Genomic DNA, 22,526 nt, shown 5'->3' on the forward strand with positions numbered 1-22,526 from the left:
TTCCATCGTCTTCAATGTTTTGTAGAAACCCTTGATTTTCCTACCTAAAATTCCATCTAGACTGATACTTCCACAAAAATCCCATCTTGTGCTTGATGGTCGAAGATTGAATCTCAAGCTTGAAGGAGAGAAAATATTTAAACCTAGGGTTGAAAATGACAGCTTCGGGGGAGAAGGCTAGGTGTTGAAGATGAGAGCATATCTCAAAGTAGACATGGGTAAAGGAGCATGTCATCAGTTTGAAGACACATGGTCTCTCTAATGTCCACCATAACGCAAACACCCACCCCCGCCCGGGTGGGGGTGCATATGGCTAAATCACCCACTTATATCTCCGAAATCCAATATGGCCCAACATCACTTTCCAAGGTACCTTACGACTTCCACACCGAATGGGGGTTCAACTAGCCAATACTTAATGAGTCGTGCTGGAGTGACATTAAGATCCACACTTTGCTCACGCGGAGGTGCACATGGAATCATAGATGCCTTTCACTTGTATCTCGATGAAAAGCATCTATGGTTCTGTACATACATCCGCATCAGCAGCAAAGTGTGAATCATATGAATTTTAAAGTCATACCAGTATTATTCTTAATTAATCCCTGTATTACCTGTGGAAGTGGTGCCGTATGCGAGCACTGATCTTGACCATTCAAATTAAAAACTAGCTTCTGCAGCTTAAGTGACAACTATGATAATAATACATCCTTGCATTTTTTTGGAAAGCTCACCTGTTTGACCAGTCACATATGAATAGGGCGATAACATAAACTCTCCTACCGCATGCATAATTGGATGTTGAGCTGCAGAACTTATCATGGAACTTCAGTTACCATAAAAATCCTGACTTAAGACTCAAATCCCTCTTTGTCACTGCTGCCATCCTCAAACATTGTAGCCATTTTCATGGCAAGCTTCGCAGCCATTTCCCTCCTCTGGAAGTCAGGCATCAACCTTAGGTTGTCACGCACGTTCCCAATTTCATTCATCAACTGTTCCAAATCCTCGAACCCCAAATGGGTATTATCCCCATTCTGTTCCGTGCTTTTGTCTGCTTCATTGTCTTTGGAAACTACTTCCATTTCAGACTTTTCCTGTACTCCAGCAGATTCAGAGGTTGATGGTTGCATATTGTCTGTGTTGCTGTTCATTTCTTGTTCTCCATTTTGATCCTTCACTGTGGCGTTCTCTGTAACTGATCTTCTTGTATCAGTCGACGTTGTTGCATCATTTGCAGAAACCCACACTTCTGTCTCTTCCCATGGATCAGCAGAACCCGCAGATAAAACTTCATATTCAATCTCATAATCAGATTCTTCTTCAGACAACTCTATAACAGGGGATGATAAAACCATTTAGAAAAAAAAAATCCGAGTAATTAGCAAAAGGTTTTGAAATCAATCAAGGGAGTGGGGGTGAAACCTTGCTCAGGTGGGAATGGTGAAGCCAACTTATTTCCAGATTTAAGGACCATCCCAGGCCACATATGAGCAGAAAGAGCTCCATAGAGTCGTTCCATTCCTTGTGAATCCCCATCAACGGACAAACCTGCCAAAAGCACCCTTCTAATCATATTCCATGAGAAAAACATTGTAACAAAAATGCTATTTATAAGAAACAACTCCAAAAGAACAGTACCATTGTAGAAAATGCCTTTGAAACTTCTACATAAATATAAGCTCCCAAAAATGAAACAGGAAAAGAAAAAACAGAACGCATAAATTGAATCCAATTTAAATATTCCCCCCACAGTATCACTGTACAACACCTACACTTACACTGCATATGTCAAGGTGTCGACAAGTCTGTGGCATGCCAACTTCTGAAAATTTGAATGTCATTAAGGCCGTACAAAAACATTAATTATTAAATATAAAAGTCAGATGAATACAACCCAAAATCTAATTTGCCAGCATGTGTTGACACAAACTATTAAAAAAAAATGCGTAGAAGTTACGTTCACTGGAACATAACGTATGTATACAAGTATTGACATGTATTTAAACATGTATGATGTATGGATGTACTATGTCTATGAGCATATAGAAAGAGGCTTTGATTTAAGGTTTCAATTTCAAACAGGAAAGAATATGATTGATCAGATCATTAAGATAATTCAAATGGGTTGATTATAGAAAATGAACGTCCTAGGTAGTGCTCATCAAATGTTGATACTGACACCCCTTGTTGGCAAACCTAGGGTAGTCTACTCGGCTTATCACTTTGATTTCTTTCAAAGGTGAACAAAAAATTGAAAATCTTTGAAGACAATGCATACAAAATATTCTACCATCAAGTAAGTAAATCATATTTCCCCTATTTTGTAAAAACTTCATGTTTAGGAACCAAAAAAACTGAGAAAAATATGATGCTGAAGTGCAATTGAAAAGTGACTGCTTATAATTCAATGCTAATCTTGTACAAGTGGGCCTTACATTTGTCAAAGTCGGCATTAGATGCGCAAGCTTCAATGTATTCAATTTTGTGTTGACTGCACCATTCCAAACACGATCTCCTAAGCTCCCAAGATGGTTCTTCATCCCCCAACAAACTACTTCCTTCAGTTTCCAGAATTCCATAATCTAAGAATGCTGGATGAGAATCATTCAAGGACTCTCCACACCTCTGCAGGCGTCTTCTATATTCGGCATGAGCAAAATGACCAGGCAAAAGATCTGCTTTGTTCCCAATGCACAATAATATGTCAAACTTCTGAGTATTAGTTCGAGAAACCCAATCCCGGAGAGTGGCAAATGATGATAGCTGCCAATAAAGCATAAGAAAGATAAAACCATCAGTTTGTTTCCAATTTCAGATTCTCACACATTGAAATTAAATCCCAAAGATAAAGGAAAGAAAAGAAGATGGGAGTTATGATGCTAACATCACTCATGTCGAAAACCATCACCAAGGCCTCCAACTTATTAGACATTGGCAGTGTCCCAATAGAAAACTCATCATCAAGATGAGCCATCCATATAGAAACATCAGCTGTATAATACTTGGTATCAATAGTCCACCTATTCAATGAAAACATAAAACACGCCATAAATACAAACTTGGTTCATTTTAAACAGAAGTATGATGGCTATTATTCATAATTTATGTACCCATAGCAAAGTACTTCAGATGATGAATCAGAGGCCTCTTCAAAATCCACAGATAGCAACCCTGTCAGCACATAAGATCACAAGATGAGATTTCTGGGATTCATTTAGCAAGTCAAATGAGTAACCACAATCGCATGGGTCAGACCAAAGTTCCCGTAGGACGAAGGACAAGGTCCTAGTGATCCAATCTATTATTCTTTTGGACAACATAAAAGTATATGGCAGATGGTTAAGGTCTAGAAAAATAACAATAGTTGATTCTCTTGTACAACTGTAAATCCCACGAGACAACCAGAAGAGACGATTCTCTCACCCTATCTGTGTGTGTAGAGGGAAATAAAACTACCGTTCGAAAGGGGCGGGGGAGACAACAGTGCGTGTCAATCTTGACAGAAAAGATCACCTTGCTGGAAATAGTCCTTCCCACAGTGAGTTCTAACAAACCTGTAAGGATGTTCACAATACATTACACTCAGGGATGATGGCTTCTTCACATCCTCCTGAAGGAAGTTTCTCTCTCTCTCTGTTCGGCAGCCAATGTTAGGGAGCCAATGCTTTGTCCTATATGGATTAGAAGTTTCGAAATGGACTGATTTTTTGTGAGGAGGAGAGCATCCTCACAAAAATTCAGCCCATTCCGAAACTTTTAACCCACATAGGACAAAATGTTGGCTGTTGAACGCTACCCATATACATATATACACACAATGTCTGGCACAAAATTTAGCTGACAGTTTCTTTTTTGTATATTTCAATAGAAATTACTATTCATTTCACGAAATATTCTGGTGAATAGTGAGTTCCGACCAAAATAATCAAATTTTAGGCATAAAAATGCAAGATTTCGGGGGAAATATTTCAGTGAAGGGTAAACTTCGATTGAAATATGTTATTTTGAAAAGAACTAATTCAAAAAATATCGATAAAAACTTGTGAATATGTTAATAATTATAAATTGATTATAGGAAGGACTTGTAAATTACACATAATATTGGTTAATTAGTATAAATGGATTATGATTATTCAAATATCTATATCATCTTATTTTGATGTATTTTAAGGATATTAGTATGTTCACATAAGCATGCACACAATTATCCATGTTTTAATTAGTTAAATATATTATTAATTTATTCATTATTCAAAAAATAAAAATACATCAACACGTGAATGCAATACTTAATAGTTCTCCATTAAAGTAAGTCTTCTACAAAGTATGTAATTATTTTCATTTCCCTGTAGAGTACAATTATTTTTCCCTGTCGTGATACTTGCACGTGTATATAGTAGAATGTTGTTGATCTTCATTTCCACAGTCCATATGATTTTTATTGTATTTTGATGACTTAATGAGTGTGTTTTAACGTCAATGATTGGTTTAAATATCATTTTAATTTTAAAAGTAAAAAACATGAAGACAATCATATAAATGCTAAAGAGAAGGATCTTAAGACATCAAACCAGAAGCACAAAACTAATGAAGGACAAATCTTTGCATTACCAAAAGGATATGGAAGATTAATTCCACGTTCTAAGTAGCTATATTATACATGACTGGCATTTCAAATAAAACTCTAACCCCTTATACAAAAAAAGGAAGATCTCCAAACACAAACCTAGCTATAGATACAGAGACATTAACTTACAAGTCATCATCTATTGACATAAAAAAGTAAACTGATCGTGTATGATTTTCATTTTTAACCCTACTCAAACACAATGTCTCTGCAAGTATTACATATTTAGATGGCCAAGAAATAATAAGTGAAGGTCACTTTTGCTTTCTTCGACAACACCCTTTCCTTTAATTCAACCAGAACAAACAAAAGTATGTCAAGTCTCTAGCTTCACTAATAAATTTCATACTAAAACTCCATTACTTTCTCTTGACAATCACAACTCAAGTTTTGACTTTCAAGTTTCACCATAAACACAAGCGCAAAGTGGCAGGAGTAATCAAGTAATGGAACAATGAAAAACATAAATTCCCCAAATTCAATCAATTCTATGGTTTTAAGTTAGCAATCCATAATCAAAAGCTGGACATTTAAAGCTAAAATCTTCACAGGAATGTAAACCCCCTATATATATCAACCTAAGATTGCTCAATAAATAACTGAATTTCAGAATTATTGCACCAGAAAACCCAACACATCTAACATTTCATGTACTGACCTAACAACAACTACAATCGCATTGGATCATAGATAAATCGAATGGAGATACAAATCAAACAACAAGAAACTGAATCGAATCAAATTGAATTACAATAATGGAACAATGAAAAACATAAATTCCCCAAATTTGATCAATTCTATGGTTTTAACAATCCATAATCAAAGGCTGGACATTAATAGCTAAAATCTCCACCAAAATGTAAAGCACCCTAAAAATTACAAATTTATTAATTCTATCAACCGAATTTCAGAAAACCCTAAACATCAAACATTTCATTTACTCGCCTAATAGCAACTACAATCTTACTGGATCATAGATAAATCAATGGAGATGCAAATCAAACATTAAAGAAACCGAATTACAGAAAATTCAACAGATAATATTCAAAGACACAAAAATATCTGAAATTTTAAAGCTTGTTGATCGATCAATCAATTTGATTGATCTCGATCCACTGATTGAAGAAGAAGAAGAATAGAACAAAGAGATTACTGGAAAGAAGAGTTCGTTTGCCAACGTTGGGGGATCCAACCATAAAGATCCCAGGCCTGTTCTCCAGATTCACACTATCGAGTTGCAGAGCCATTTCTCTTCCCATAGACACTTTGAATTTGGGAATTTCAAAACCCTGGATCCTTGTGTTTTCTAACTCGTGTCAACTTCTTCAGAGTTGAGAGTGTGGAGGTGTCAAGTCATAATGGGTCGGTCCCTATCCGGGTACTCGGACCGGTTCTCAATCCTATAACGGTGATCCTAGCCGGGGAAAAAAAAAAGGAAAATGTTGGAATGACACAAAGGCGACAAAAAAATGATGTGATGGCGCACATAACCGTAGATGCTTTTTACTTGTATCTCACCATGAGTTTTTGTCACCCTTGTATCTTCCTTTGTGTCACCCCAGCACGACTCAAACAAAAAAATGGTCCTCCCTTTTATGATAAATGTCTTGATATAGGGAGTTTTTTTTTCAATAATTTATTATTTTGTGTAACAAGAGATTCATTATAGTCATGCAGTGGAATGTCTTTCCAAACTCCTAGATATAAGTATATTTGTCGAATCATATAAAAAACCCTCATATGATTTGTGTTAGGATCTCGATGTAGAGCAGATTTCTGCATTTATATATATTGTGAGGATGATCTACTCATCATAGAGATCAGCCTCATAAAAAATAAGTCATTTCCAAAACTTTTTGCCCATATAAGACAAAACATATTGTTTACAAACCGACTCTATATATATATATATATATATATATATATATATACAAAAAGTGTATTAGTAGATGTACCAAATCTCTTTTTTTATATATATAATATTTAAATCATCGAAAATTGAATATTTTACATGAAATCCAATTAAGTTGTTCTAAACTTAGACTAAGATTTTCAAAATATAATGTAAATATCTTGGATCTTGGATGATTCAAGTAACGTCTAGAAGGTGCATCAAACTTGTAAACAAGGTTTAAAAAAATCCTCAAATTACCTTTAGTAGTGTAATAGATAATAGAGATTAGTCCAGAATTGGGATAATCGGTTTGACTATAAATTAGGATAATTACGCTGGTACGGTGGTACCCAATGCCCTATGAAAAACGAAACTTGGTCATTAAGTTGGTTTTTGGCTCATAACCAAAAATTACATGGCTCTCTGAAACTGAAACAGTCTACCCACATGAAGTCAATCTTGGGCCAGACCTGGACTTGGGAAATTAGAACAAATCCCAGCATAGAACCAACTTTGGACCTTAATCTCAGATTCTAGCAATGATCCCAAGTTGGTTTAGCTGGACTGGACTAACAAGTTTTGAGCCACTCCAATGACAAAGGTGGTGGTGGTGCAGGTGGAAAAATATGTTCCAAAAGAACAGTACACTTGAGCCATTGAGAGTCCGATCCCATGAGCTTGTTTCAGAAGGCTGTATTACCCATCCTTCTATAGAGCCATTGCAGTACTCCGGCCTTGAATCACAGGGGCCAGTGTCTAGTCTTGACCAACAAAAATAATCATTGGCTCACAGGTATTGATAATATGCTCATTTGGATCAGGGGAATCAAAAAATGGAGTTCCACTAGAATGCCAAGGATTACGCACAAACACCTTCTATACCAATCAATCTTATACCCAATCTTTGTGCAAAACATGCTTCTCCACAGAATTTTATTTTTAGAGCTTCTATTGCCACACCAACTTTTCCTGACACCACCCCAAGATGTGTGCTAATTTTTTTGGCAATTTACATATGAATTAGTGAGACATTAGCAAAAGTTGGTGTGGCAATAGAATCTCTTTTTTCCCTTTTTTTTTTTTTTTTTTTTTTTTTTTTGGGGGGAGGGTGGGGGTGGGGGTGTGAAAGAAATTGAATTTTGTAGGTCTAGGTATTGTCCCCACACAAGTTGAGCTTGTTCAATCCATGAAAATTTCAACAGTGATTTCTTACCTAAGAACTCACCTGGTTGATATGCACTAGAACATTGGCATCGGATGTGGGGAGGCTACCACCACTTGGCCCCCTGCTTATCCACCACTGACACTGTACTATGAAATTGATAAAATATAACTCTATTATCAAACAACAGTGAAAATTTTGGAACGCCAGTTGAAGGAAACAATAAAGTTTCGAGCATTCAAACACCTCAGATACACGAAGAAAAAAAAACACACAACACACCAATAAATATTAATAAATATCCCAATTCATGTCTTCAGAGCTCACCTCTTGTTTCTTCCAAGTATAACCACAACCCTATATTATCTTCTACTCCAACCTCCCCATGAATCATCCTTGACCAGAAGAGCTCCATAAGATCTTCAGTAGTTCAAAGTGCCAGAAAACTGACATTAAAATTGAAATTCCAATTTGTAGAAAATTAGGTTAGTTGTTCTTGGCAGCTTGCTTTGCACCGACGGCGAAAAACTCAATGATGACTTCGAGGGGCATGCCCTTAGTTTCTGGAACCTTCAAGAAAACGAACACCCAGGAAATAAGGCACACGACGGCATAGATACCAAAGACACCGGCAAGGCCAATGGAGCTCAGCATCACAGGTAGTGTGTAGGTGACGATGATGTCCCCAATCCAAAAGACAAGGGCACAGATTGCAATGCAGAGACCGCGAACACGGGTAGGGAATATTTCCGAGCAGAGAATGTTGGGAATGGGCCCAAATGCCATGACGAAGAAGCAGAAGTACAGTACAACACTGGTGGTTGAGATTGCGGCGTGAATGACAGAGCCCATGCTCACAACATTGCTAAGAACTAGAACGACAAGAGCCACAATCAGGACAGGGATTGTGGTGAGCAGCAGCTTCCTGCAGTTGGGGAAAATAGTAAATAGGGTTAAAATAATGAATGATAGCAATTAAAGGAATTTACCATCTGAGTAGAGAACTTTGGTAACTATAATCTCTCATTCCATATATAAATGTCAAAATGATTCAATCACCAGAATACTTGTATCTCACATTTTGGGAGCTCTAAGATTTTGCTTCTGGGGGAAGTTGATTTACGGAAACTAGTATTCACCAGTCTGACCCCAACTGATAACATCAAATGCCCCAATGATCTTTTGGCACTTAATTAAAAATAAGCTTGTTCGATTGGGAAAATGAGGCCGTGAAGCTTGGATAATACTACTGACCATTTTAAAAGAAGTATCAATGAAGTTGTCAACCTATTTGGGAGGCACTTATTTTGTTCTCTTACCTGGATGAGTACCATATCAGCATTAATATAATTTTTGTGTAAATGCCATATCCGTTCAGTGTTGGGGCTGTATCCTTCACATATCTGGACATCATACTATTGCTGTGTTCCTTTTATGATTTAATATTCTTCTCTAATTTTATATTGGCATGAATTATTATTATTTATTTATTTTGTTTTTTTTTCTGCTCATTTAGAGAAGGAAGAATGAAACTGGTTTCCATCATTTCCAGGTCTCCTCCACCAGTCTACTGAAAACCATTATCAGTTGAGTCAAGCCATAGGAAGAACACCAAGAGAGGAAGGATCTTAAAACAAGGGCAAAACACCAGTCAAGAATACGATTATAACGTCCAGATGTTAAAGATTAATCAGTGAAATTGGTAAAATTTAGCAAGAAATCATTGCCACATTTAAAATAAAATTCTCTTATGACTCGGGAGTTTCCTTTGACTTCTATCAGCTTCATTGAAACCAAGACAACTCATTCAAAAATAAAAATAAAACATTATCATATCTACAGGTGAAAAGATAACACGTGTCTGTTGCTCGTTCTGACCATAAGAGACCAATAATGGAGAAGAAAGTGAAAAAGAAGTCCTTCAGCAAAAGTACCCAACTATAGCATAAAGATATCAAGATTAACCAACAATCTAAAAACACTTTGGACATTTAAAAAATGAATTAGGAAATTACCTTCTCCCTGAAATATCCACAAGCCTCATGGAAACACCTATACAAGGAAGCATCAACAAGGTAGTGACAGCACTAATAAGGAAAGATGCAGAATCAGAACTGATGCCCATGTTTGAAAGAAGAACTCCAACACCTGCCTGCTCGAGAATCTGAGGGGTGTAGTAGAGAACCCCATTTATGCCAGAAAACTGTATAACCAAGAAACATACATATGAGAAGCACATTGGAAAACAAAACAAAACAAAACAAAAAAGATACATATATATAATTTTTTAAAAAAAAGCAAAGTTTATGCAACCTTCCTACTTATAAATGAAGTGACAGTAACTAAATTTCTTGCTTAACTATCGAATATGGGAAAGAAGACTCCAAAAAGAATAAAGCAATTCAAACTCATTGCTGGGCTTTTCAACTCTTCAAGGAAAGAGAACTCTGACCTAGACCTAACCATGCAAGCAAATGCCCTCTAAACAAGAGAAATGGGAACTTTTCCAATTGATTTTTTTTCTTACCTGCTGAAGAATTTGAATCCCAATTCCAACGAACAATGCATGTTTGACTCCTGGCTCGAGAAGATCATTCCACCTTGGCCCTTTTGAAGCTTGTTCAGATGGGTGAACCATAGCAGGTCCAACTGGATGATGGTGCATAAGCTCCTTGGAATAAAGAGCAGGCTGGCTCACTAAAGCAGAAGCCTGTATGAACTCACCTTCTGCAGGGATATCACCGCCAGGAAGTGAAACAAGAGAACCTCGTCGAGAACTAGGGACACCATCCTCACGCAAATAAATTCTCTTGAATCCCCCTTGCTTTCCATCTTCACCTTCTCTCTCAGACCATTTCCATGCCAGCTGCCAACCACCACCAATACCCATACTACTGACTGTCTCTCCAGCATTTCCTTGCATGAGACTGCTGCGGCGTCTCATGCTTAAAATGCTACCAAGGGAACCGGGTGGGACAATGTCCTTTTCCATGCTCGTTGTCTGACGTGAGAGTAATGGGCTCTGCAAATTGTCGTCAGAATCATTCCCAGCGGCATCAGATGTGTAATCCTCACCATCCCTCTGGAGGCTCTCCTCATCCCATTCTTCATTTTTACTGTGATGCTCTGCGGTGCTGAACATGCTGCCAAAGTTGGGAAAAAGCATGCTACGCATGCTTCCTTGCTCAGGAAGCTTTTCATGGATGCTACCAAAGAGTGTGACTAAAGGGTCCATTAGGGGCATACTTTGGTTCACCATGCTTCCATGACGAGACACAAGACCTATAGAACTCTGCCCAGTAACAGGTCTGGCAATCCAGGAGAGGCCTTCTTCGGGCCCGTATAGTTTGATTTGGTCCTTGTCAGCAGTTGTGTCTTGGTCATCAGTGAGATCATTGGCTTGGCCGATAATGTACTCTTCTATTGATGTTTCGCCGCCAACTCCAAGTCCTTCAACCAGCAAGGCCATCTCACCTATAGAACAAAGGAGCTCAGGAGTTAGAAAAATTATGAATAAACATATTCATTTATTCCTCAAAAGTGTAAAAAAAAAATACTATTACTTCCTGGAAAAGATCACCAAACAATGTTAACTTCAACTTCAAAGGCCAACCAATATGATGGATTCTATTACTTGAAAGAATTATGATCACTTGATGGTAGAAGGAAGATTGTGCTGATCATTTTCTTTCGTTGTAAAGTGAGATGAATCACTCAACCATTCTTCTTGATTTTCAGTTTATTTAATGTCCAGTGGGTGAAAATATAATGGAGTAATTCAATGTTAGAGAGTTGAGGCTTTCAACGAAAGTCACCGCTTGGGTTCACTATTCTTAAATAATGGAAATGAATCAGCTTTATCTTTTTGGGATGGGAGTTGATAACTCATGGTAAAAATATTTTTTCAATAACTCATGGGATGATTTTTAGATAAAATTGTACACTTCTTCAATGTATGCGTGTGGGAGGCAAGCCCATTAGCTTTTAGGTGACGAGGGGTTTCCTTCTATGGCCAATACCAAGTATATAAGCAACGATTTCAAATCCAGAAGTTAATTGTACTCTAGCAACTTTATGTGAGGAAGACTTTGGTTTTTTGAAGGTGATAGTGGAAAAGTAGACAGATAAGTCACCCTTACTGTCACTCTCTACACAAACAAAAAACTGAAGATCTACTTTTGTATCTTTATTTATACATGGATCCTTTACTAATACTCATTTAATTGGAAGTCTTGATCCAACTCAAACACACACACACACAATTATGCTTCGTGATTCCATAATCCAATTTCTACTTGACCCTTGGATACAATTAGACAGCTCAACAGTCAATTATTTTGGTGTCCCATCTTAATCTACCCTCTCTAAATGAATAAGATTTCCCGTGAATCTAGCCCATTTTTGTTCTCGGGTTAACCAGAAGGATGAAGCATAATTGAATTACATTTACATGAGTTTCAAAGTTGAATTTTGATTCAAAATTAGTTTTTATCTTTTCTCCCACCTTTAGAAGGATGAAGAATAGGTATCTCTCGCTATAGAATTTTCTGAAAGATAACCATCTCGGTTTTCCATTCATTTAATATCCCTTTGGTGTCATTGACATGAGAGATGTCGTTTTTGGCATATCTATTTCTATTTTTATATATGAACAGTTAAGAAATCATCATATAATAACCGAATATTAACATCAAAACACCAAAGGCAACAAAGCTATCTCAGCTACAACAAGCAAGCATCAGTAAAGAACATAGTATCGTTTGTGATTAAAGGTGCAAAATGAAACGTTTGCCATCCCCAATATATTCCCTTTTGATTGTAGCCATAGATACCACCCTATTTGCCATTCTAATGAAAACTTCTTCAATATTCCTATCATTTTCTTTAAAAATTGAACTAATTTCTATACTAAGAAAATATTTCCATGTTGATCAAAATAAACATTGATAACGAAACTTAATACACTGGCGACCACGTAGTTGTCAAAGAAGAGAAAAAGTAGGAAGTACCTCATGATTGGTTTTTCAATTAAATTACATCTATATAACAAAACAAATTGGTGGACTCCTCTCTCTTTATACCCCACAAATGTGTAGCTGCTAAAATTCTATGGAGTATAAAGATTGAGACAAATGAGTGAGGTCCACACAAACTCACTTTATTGCCTTTCTTCTTCTCCCCCCTTCAACTTCATTGTCTTTTCTCGCCTCCCCCCTTTTTCAATTGTACCCATCTAACTTTACTATCTTTCCTCATTTACCCCTTTAACCCCAAATTTAACCTTACATATAGTTATATTCTATGTTTTCATAAATAAATTTATATCAGTGTTTTAAAAACCGGACCGGACTAACGGTTCAACTGGGTCTGACCGGATTTCTTAACATTTCAGTCCGGTTCATTAAGAACTGATATTTACTTTTGAACCATTGGTTTTAATAATTTAATGGTTCAACCGTCCGAACCAACCAGTCTATGAACCATGGTTTTTAATTCTGGAAAAAAGTAAAAATAGTAAAAAAATCTCACCTACATCATTTTGCCTTTTTTTGAGATTTAAACTTTCTTAAATTGTGTGTTAGTTTCCAAAACATGCACTACCCTGCACTCTTTTTAAAGCATCATTTAGTAATTAAAGGGAGATCATTAAGATGCATTAAACACGCCACCCAAATTAATTTTACTATCTAAAATGCCCCCAATTATTTCTCTTCTACTAAAAATATCTTCAAATGCATATTTCAAATTTATTTTAAATGCAACAGCTATTAAAGACTTGAGTGACTCAAAATGCCATGTTCTCTTTCTTGGGTGATGTTATTATTTTTAGTCAAATTACCATTTATTAAAGAATACATCATTTAAACAAATTTAATTGCTTAAATCTTATATTATTTATTTATCATATATTAAGTTTTTAAGTTTTGTTTGGAAGATAACATCTAATGGTCTAATGATTATAAATTTTTCATATGTATTATTAGAAATCAGTCCGATCAAATTGAACCCCGATTGGACCCCTGTCCGACCTATTAACCAAAATTTCAGTTTGATTATCGGTCCGGTTTTTAAAACATTGATTTTATATTTATCCTTCAAAAGGGAGTATAAAATCAAGAACAAAAAAGAACAGGCTTCAAAAACCAAAAACCAGAAGGAGGGTCCCTCAACTTTTCCCAATGAGGAAAGGAGTGCTATTATAATCAATAAAATGCCAAGAGCAAAACTTTTGTTTGACAACTTTCAGCATCATAGATGTCAACACTGATTTCACCTATCGATTATTTTGTCGTTGTCTTCTTTCAAGACAATTTTTCCTCTGGAAAATTAAAAATGTCCAATCAAATGGTATAAGGAGGATCATGAATTCTTTATAATCAAAACCATATCAGATATGATGGGGTGTGACCTTGGTGAGGTGGTAAAGTCTGTGTGTGGTAATATCACAGACCTTGGATCAAAACCCCATCTTCATACTGTCTATGAAAAAAAATTTGGATCTAATCCGGGTTTGAGAATCTAGTCTCAGACCCTGATTTGACATAAAGCTGTGTTGGGTGATACCAAAAAAAAAGGATTGGATAGGTTAAATACCAGTTTGACTCGATCGATAAGCTCGAGCAACAATAAAGGTGGGCCGAGTTAGTATGAATTATGATTCTAAATTGGATTTTGAAATGTTTCAACAAAAAACCGAAAAACATAATCAAGTTAATATAGTTTTGTTCGAGACTTAATAACATGAGTCACCAAAGTGGTACAAGAAACTCAAAATGTATACATATTTTAGATAATGAATGCTGCGAGAACCAAATAGGATTGAACAATTCATAATGTTAATAATTTTCCCAAAAAGTAAACAAAATACGATAGAAATTATACATACGTATATATATTCGCAAGTCCCAACCAAATCATAACTCATCATGTAATGACAAGATTTGTACAACCTAAAATCCTGATAAGCACAATCGGAAAACTATTCTAAACCTGATAATCACTATAGGATTTTAATCTAAAGAATCCATGCATAAGATTCAAATCATCTGGATTAAGATCTGATTAGACCATAGAAATCAAATTGCAAATCTTACATAACATCTTGGTTGAAGCTCCCATGCATACATTCAAGCTACCACGCAATCAAACTTACACAGCCAAACAAAGGCATTAACTGATTATACTCAAAAGCAGCGTCAAAGAACGAACCTGAGACATCTTCCCTGCCACGTAGTCTCTGCAAAACTTGTTTAGCCTCAAGCATCTTCCCTTTACTCACAAGCCACCGCGGAGATTCAGGCATGAAAAAAACTGTTAAGGCAAAATAAATAAGAGAGGGAATAGAAAGAACCCCAAGCATCAACCTCCAACTTGGTGAATCCAGCAACGACATTCCGAAAACCATACAATACGACAGAAACATTCCACCAGAACCAGTGAACTGCGGAAGGGTGTTCAATAATCCCCTTATTTCTGGTGGAGCTGTCTCAGATATATAAACCGGAACAAGGGTAACTGAAAGACCAATTCCAAATCCATCTAGAAGCCTTGCTAAGAGGAGTACATAAACATTGGGAGACCATAACATTACGAGGCCACTAAGAAAATATAGAACTGATGAGATTATCAGCATCGGACGCCGACCAAGCCAATCTGATATAGGTCCAGAGCATGTTGTAATAACTGTGGCTCCAATGAGTGACATGGCTACAATTAGCCCTTCTAAAGTAGGCGCACTTTCTAATTCAAATTCCTTCTTTATGTAAAGAACAGAACCTGCAGCGAATCAGAACTACTTTTTCAACAACAAGAAGCATCAAAAGGTTTTTTTCCAAGGCAAATTCAGTTACAAGAGTAAATAAATTAGTATTGAATCGATCTCTTAAAGCACATGAGTGACCCAAACTATGGATCTGCGCAAATAGTTTTCCTTGATGTACTACAAATCATGTTTACTTTGAAATATAAGAAAATGGTGAAAAACAGAAGTTCCTGCTTCATAACAAACCCTAGACAAATGACAGAATTAGTTACCTGCAATTGTTGCATTATCCCATCCTTGCAAAAAGTTGCCGATTGCAGCCACAATAGCTACAAGCACAGCTCCACTCATCTTTCCTGAAATTACTTGCACTCTGAATCCCTAAAAAACCACCTGGAAAGATAAAAACATATCAAGATTTGAAATCAAATAGTACACGTGTGCCCATCAATCCGTTGAAGTTCTAACAGAATTATCACTCTTTTGACTACCGTGTAGAGACTCCTCATTCATGGGTGTTCAAAACCAGCATATTCAAGGAAATAAAAGAAAATATAATAATAAAAAGATTTTAAAAAACAATCATATACAGTGGATGACACATATTCAATGAAACAAGATCAGGTACCAAGGTTAAGAAACAGAACCCCAATCCAAATCAAGATTGTAGCCTCAACGCCCTGCAATCCTTAAGTTGATACACAGAGAAATCGATACCCGAAGTTGTCTTTGAGAAGATCTTCGTGTGTAGGCAAAGCTTCAATTGGAAGAGCAATCCTAATTCCAAAAGGGAAAGTATATAAAAAGCCCCCAAAATATTAAAAGAAGTAGAAGGAAAACAGAGAGCTTTTCCTATAATTGATCACTTTGCGACACACCTCTCTCGCAGCACTGACATCAGCTTTGTCTGATTCTCAGGTCCAGTCAAGGATTGCAGTTAAAGTTCATCTGCAGAGCTTGAGATTAACAAGGAAAGGTTGTTTCACTCTAACTCAGCTTGATTGGATCAAAAGACATCCAATTCATAAATACCAACTGCTTAGCCTCCCAAGTAGAAAACCATAGAGATCTGTACATCAAGTTTTAACCTCAAAAACCAATTACAGATCTCAACTTTCAGCAATTTTCAACTAGAAATTATGGAAAATTACTCTAGAATTGCAAAAAATTATAAATTTTCAACTAAAAAAGACTCAAAAATCGCTTAAAATCTGGAATTCCCACTAGTCGAGATGGAAAAACTTTTGCCGACCCAAAAGTTTTCTCACCCAATAATCAATCACAGATCTTAAAGAGAATATCTACAGTAAAAGCCTACAATTCCAACCGGGCCAAACCTGTCCAAAACCACTGAAACCTCGGATTTTTCTACTCCAAGCAGATGAACGTGTATTTTTCTAGAATTTCACAATTTCTACTATTCATAATCGACAAAACCTCTTACTTCCACCTCAAACAAAAGCCAAAGGTCGGTAAATAGTCCGCTTTCTCCAATCTCGAAAACCTAAAATTTCTTGACTCTTAGAGTTTCTATAATTCTGTCCTTCTGTATCTCCAAACAACAACAAAAGAAACCTCCTTTATCCAAATTCCACTCGAAATAGTTAAAAATTTGTAAAATCTCCGCTTAAATCGTCCCAAAAACAGTAAAATTTCTCTTTATTTTCAACTGGAGACTATTGCAGATCCGTAAAAAATCGAAGAAAAATACTTAACTTAAATGTAATTCTTGGAGTTTCCTAAATCGAGATATTTACAAACCCTAATTGTTATTTTTTTTTTTTTGGCTCTTAGTGAGTGATCCAATGTAGCTGTCAAAGGCACAGAGAGAGAGAGAGAGATGGACAGAATTGTCTTACCGTTTACAATAAAAAACCGTAAGCTTCGGGTGTTGAACGTGCTCTCGCGATCTCTTCTTAACCTTTTAGATAGTCCAATATTCATCAATTAAATAAATAAAACAAAGAAGAATCTGTTTAATTTTTAGATCTCTCCTTTGGGCTTTGGATTTGGCATAACTGTACTAAAGGCCTGCTTCTTCTTTTTTCGAAAAAGTCTAAAATTATAGAAAAATAAATAAATATATATCTCTTTCTTGGACCTTATTAAAGATTTACTTTAATGGAAAATGATTGGGCTTTCTCGCACTTTTTATTTTTTGCCACGTAGCCATTAACTTGTATTATTTTCAAAGATTTTTTTAAGATCCGACGTTTTATTACTCAATTATTGACATGTGGCAATAGAAGAGTTGCTGGGGTGACGTTAGATTTACTGCTGTTTTTACATTGCTGACGTGGAGGTGCGCACATAACCGTAGATATGTGCTTAGTTGTATTGATTTCACCACCATCGAGTGTTGCCAACTGACTGCATAGGACACGTCGTCATCAAAGACATAATTTGCTATATGTCTTTTGCAATAATTGAATGTGATTCCATGAAATTTGATGGACCCATAACTCCTTCCACAGATATTCAAGTGGATTGGTGAATTATAAGTTTTAGAGTGGATGATATTTTATGATAGATTCTTAATTATTAATTTAATCAATTTTTGAAATTCGATTTTTACATCTATATATCACTAATAAAATTATAATTGTTTTATTTGAACCTCCATCTTGTTATTGTGGTATAGGAAGGGCAAAATATGACACATATGAAAAGTTGATTTGTGCTAACCTGACACTCCTTGGTGTGATAGTGCATAAAATCATAGATTTTTTCTTTGAGATACACAAGAAAAAAATATTTATGGTTATATGCATTGCCATGTCAACGAGCATATAAAGAGCATTGGATTTTAGATAGTCAATTTATCATTAATAAAATAAATTGGAGTCGCTCAGGTTGACGGTGTTGGTGACACATGTAGGAGGGATCACCTTCTATCTAATGTCGTCAACTAGCGCACGTGAACTTGAATTGGTATTCCCTACTATAGCGGGACATGTCATTAAAGGTGTTAATTTGTTGTATATCTTATAATAATTAGATTTAACTCTATAGAATTTTATGGACCCATAATTCTCTACACAAATATTCAAGTTGATTAGAAAATTGTGATTACTAGAATTGATGATATTTTGTGATTGATTCTTAATTATTAATTAAATCATCTTATATTCACTTTTAACATTTAACATATATGCCTTACTAATCAAACTATAAAATGCTAGTAAGTGGCATGTGCAAATTAAGCGCACTTATTAGAAAATTAGGATTTATGCATAATTAAATTTTCGTATAAGTACTTTACAAAATTATTTCAAAAATTTTCAAATAGATAATTATATTTTTATTATTTAATATATTATGAATATTATTTGTAATTTAAAATACCAAGTAGGATATTTTGAAGATAACATCATAAAAAGGATTTTATTTTTAATTAAAAACAACCTAGAATGATTAAGGGGAGTTGTAGGATTGTAAGTTTATTCATTTTCACATAAATGACTGAAACAATAGTAAGGTTAAATGTAAATTAGGAACATTTTTTATCTTCTAAATTTTACTGTCAACAAACACATTCGACCTTCTCTCATCATTATACCGGTAAAGACAACAAGAGATGGTTTGGATATCATAATTAGTAGGTCCGATTGAAAGTACACCATAAGGAAGGGTCAAATGTCAATGTAGATTAGGGTCAAATTGGCATTGACCCCATAAGAAATTTAACAAATAGAAATCTAATTGAATCTATCATTTTTAATCATAGTGCGTGTGATGTGCAAGCGTTGCACGTGCCTGGGGGAGGAACCCATAGGCCTTGGCTCTTCCGGTCCCCCTTGTCGGCCATAAGTTCAGACACCTTGTCATCAATATATATACACTAAGATGGTGGATCAAGAACCAATCCGATAAGTTAGTGGATTGGGTCTTTATTCAATTGGACATCGAACCCAAGTCCTTGATCTGTACTCGATCTATCAACTATCCTACCTCAAGGCATTTTCATGGGAGGACATCAAACTTTGTATTACTAAAATACACTAAATTTGCGCCTCAAGAGACGTGAAATCTTAATAAAACCCAATGTATGACTTTGTCCTTGTTTTGTAAATCCGAATAAATTTTCAAGAAAGAAATCATGAGAAATAGACCTAAAACACAAGAGCCACAACAAAAGCCATGATGTGGGCTTCAAGTTTAGTGATTAGTTCCGTAACAACCATGTAAGAGGCTATAGAAGTGTACAGATAGCATAAAGTGGGTCCCTTCCACATGTTTAAAACCATTATTCTAATCATTGCCTTATGTTATAATGGTTCTCCGGAATTATTCCAAGAAAATGAGAACCTTGTACGAAAAAATAAGAGTCAAAATATGATAAAATAAATAAATAATTTATGATATAATCTTCAATTTTTTTTAATTTTTATTATATAATAAAATAAATAAATAATTATTTAATTTTAATTTTAATTATTGATTTGAAAATATTTTATAATAAATCTTTAAATTTTTTATTTAAAATTCTATCGTTTTCTACTTTCAAAAATCTTTTATTACCTTGAGATTTGAAAGTTAAAGTAGATAGATTATTAAAATTAAAGTTAATTAATTTTAATAATAATAATAATAATAATAATAAGATAGATTTGGTCAAGTGTTCAAAATCCCACAAAGCTATGAATTCTTTAGGAGTACCTTTTAGGATCCGCTTAACTCTCGACTTAACTAGTTGGACGTAGGACATTTCGACGGGATGATGCATGTGACCGTGGGATTAGTCTCTCGAAGACTATTTTATATTAATCTTTAAAAGAACATTTGAGTTGGAGAGGGACGTGTCTTTAATTTGAAAACATAGGGATATCTCAAATATTATCCAAAAGATGGAGGGGGTACCTCTAAGAAAAGAACTGTTCTGCTACCGTTTTGTCCTCAAACGGGTCCAATAGGAATCCAAAACCTGGAGAACAGATCTCAATTCATATCTAATATTCGGTTGCTTATATAATGGAGAAAGTGGAAAGATGTCTAGATCCCAAATTCCCATTAAATAATGTGAAGGAAAATATCTTTCAAATATACATACACCACACGAGTGGTGGGAACCCATCATTGTCTAATTTTTTATTTCAACATCTATAGTGTCAATTTAAATTGGATTTGAATACTTTTATTTCTTTTAGCAATCTCGATGTTTAAGTGGCCCTAGATGCATTGATGGTCAACTTTTTTTGAAGGAAAATTTTCATCGGGATTTGTGTGGTGTAAATTTTCCCCTCAGTAAGTTAGCCGCCTCATTGGAGTGGTTTTCATAGATATGGTTAGGTGATGACCCCCACGATGGCACATTTACATTGACGATTGGGAAGGGAAGTTGGTTTTGGTATGATGTTGCAAAAGTATCGTTATCACACAATCCTACACGCAAGTGTATCCCTGAAGGCCATGTCATACCATATAAAACATCTTATATAGATCTAAGCCATGCTAACAACTCCTTTAACTCCTCAGAAAAAATAATAATAATAAACTGCAAAAATGTCTCAATTTTATATATAATATTTTCAGGGCTACTTGATGCTTTTAAGTATTTCTTTCTTAAATTAAGAATTATTCTATTGAAATAGTTTAGACAATGTTTAATGAAGGTTAAAATAAATATTCATGCTGAATTTTCTTAAAGAACAAGGAAGATTTAAATAAACGTTTTATGAAATAATCACTTTTTAATGAAAAGTTAAAATCATTAAATTTTTATTTTTAAATTTGGTTTTTTTTTTGTTTTTAATTTTACTATTTTTTTCCTAAAATTCAAATAATATACTTAGCACTTCTCTTCCACTATAGTTTATTCAGGACTAATCAGCACAATTTAGCATGTGCTTTGGTATGCTTCATGAATACTTGTATTGTTGAAGTATGGTTCAAAATCAATTAGGCTCGATCCAAATGTATGTATTTTTGGATCGGTCCAAGGTAATTTGGGTTGGGTTTGTAACTTACGTAAGTAGCTCACTTATATGATGTTTCTTAAAATGTGTTTTATTTTCTTTTGTTATACGAAGTTTAAGTTTTTTCTAGAGAAGAGAGTAAAGAAAGAAAGAAATCCAAGAAGTGTGTTTTTTTGTATCAATTTGTCCCATTTTCTTCTTCATAGAAGTATGATTATTTATCTTTACATTTATTACTATTAGATGAATTTGTCCTTCATTGTCATTATCAAACAAAGTCTTGGAAGGTATAATATATACGATGTTTAGTTAGGTACCTTATAGGTGTTTGATTAAATTACTAAGTGAGCTTCACAGAGGTGTTCACATACACAACACACATGTGCATGAGGTATTTTGGGATTAGTCTTAATAGTGTAGTTTGATCTTGTCAACAATAAACACATTTTTTCATTATTATGGGGCCTGCACCATGTGATTCAAGATCAGGAGGTTGGGATGTGGAGTTGGCGTGTCCATCACAATGTTAATAGTGGACCTAGCCCTTTGATTTGATACGGCCCGTTAAAAATTCAGACTCTAATTTTTGCCCAGATCAAATATTTAGCATTAGGGCGACGTCGGCAAGGTCGTGTCATCAAATCAGATCCTTATTGGATCCGGTCATTATCGGAATTTTAATCTGTAATCCAGACCCATAGTTATTGGATTGGAACGGTTCATTGACAGCCCTACTTAGACGAAATTGGGATGGACCTTCAAGCCCATCAAACTTGTCCACCTGGTTACCAGTTCAATATCTAGAAGAATAATGCTGAAGTAACCTCAGGCTGGAACCTCATATCGCACTTCTTGAGGTGAAACTGAATGGCAATCATAGATGTTTCATCGAGATACGAGTAAAAAAGCATTTATGGTTCTTATCCACTTTCATGTCAAGAAGTGCGATATGAGGTTCCAACATGACTTTATATCAAGAAATGAGTTATGAGAAACTAACCAAATGTGATTGAAGAAACTAAAGAATTTATTCGCGATGGTAAAGAAGTGGGTTGGTCGTGACTATGAGTCTCTTCACGCCCCTCGAATAAAAAAAGTAGTGTGTCCTGTGTGGGTCAGTGCACAGAACCTTGGATCTGTCCTGTTAGATATGTTCTGTATCA

The 22,526-nt window shown here is 35.3% G+C and overlaps 2 protein-coding genes across 5 annotated transcripts; both read right to left on the reverse strand.

The window, feature by feature from the left end:
• Nucleotides 1-610: 610 nt before the first annotated feature.
• Nucleotides 611-6,043, reverse strand: LOC147407722 (GTP binding protein). Its single transcript, XM_086436437.1, has 6 exons — nt 5,784-6,043; nt 3,114-3,174; nt 2,888-3,023; nt 2,439-2,766; nt 1,426-1,551; nt 611-1,333 (listed from the first exon to the last, which is right to left on the reverse strand). The coding sequence occupies exons 1-6, from the start codon at nt 5,887-5,889 to the stop codon at nt 852-854; spliced, it is 1,239 nt and encodes a 412-aa protein (XP_086292563.1). The 5' UTR covers nt 5,890-6,043; the 3' UTR covers nt 611-851.
• Nucleotides 6,044-7,843: 1,800 nt separating this feature from the next.
• On the reverse strand, nt 7,844-17,064 carry LOC147407723 (monosaccharide-sensing protein 2-like). Of its 4 annotated transcripts, XM_086436434.1 has the most exons (8): nt 16,786-17,064; nt 16,327-16,517; nt 16,077-16,225; nt 15,721-15,841; nt 14,896-15,462; nt 10,214-11,160; nt 9,702-9,889; nt 7,844-8,611 (listed from the first exon to the last, which is right to left on the reverse strand). In XM_086436434.1, the coding sequence occupies exons 4-8, from the start codon at nt 15,797-15,799 to the stop codon at nt 8,173-8,175; spliced, it is 2,220 nt and encodes a 739-aa protein (XP_086292560.1). In that variant the 5' UTR covers nt 15,800-15,841; nt 16,077-16,225; nt 16,327-16,517; nt 16,786-17,064; the 3' UTR covers nt 7,844-8,172. The 4 variants fall into 4 exon arrangements, with proteins under 4 accessions (XP_086292560.1, XP_086292559.1, XP_086292562.1 ...); XM_086436433.1 differs by lacking the exon at nt 16,786-17,064 and having other exon boundaries at nt 16,327-16,779; XM_086436436.1 differs by lacking the exon at nt 16,786-17,064 and having other exon boundaries at nt 16,166-16,225.
• Nucleotides 17,065-22,526: the final 5,462 nt, after the last annotated feature.

The sequence above is a fragment of the Akebia trifoliata genome, chromosome 3 (genome assembly GCF_017979445.1).
Source record: "Akebia trifoliata isolate Shusen 1 chromosome 3, ASM1797944v1, whole genome shotgun sequence".
NCBI lineage: Eukaryota > Viridiplantae > Streptophyta > Magnoliopsida > Ranunculales > Lardizabalaceae > Akebia > Akebia trifoliata.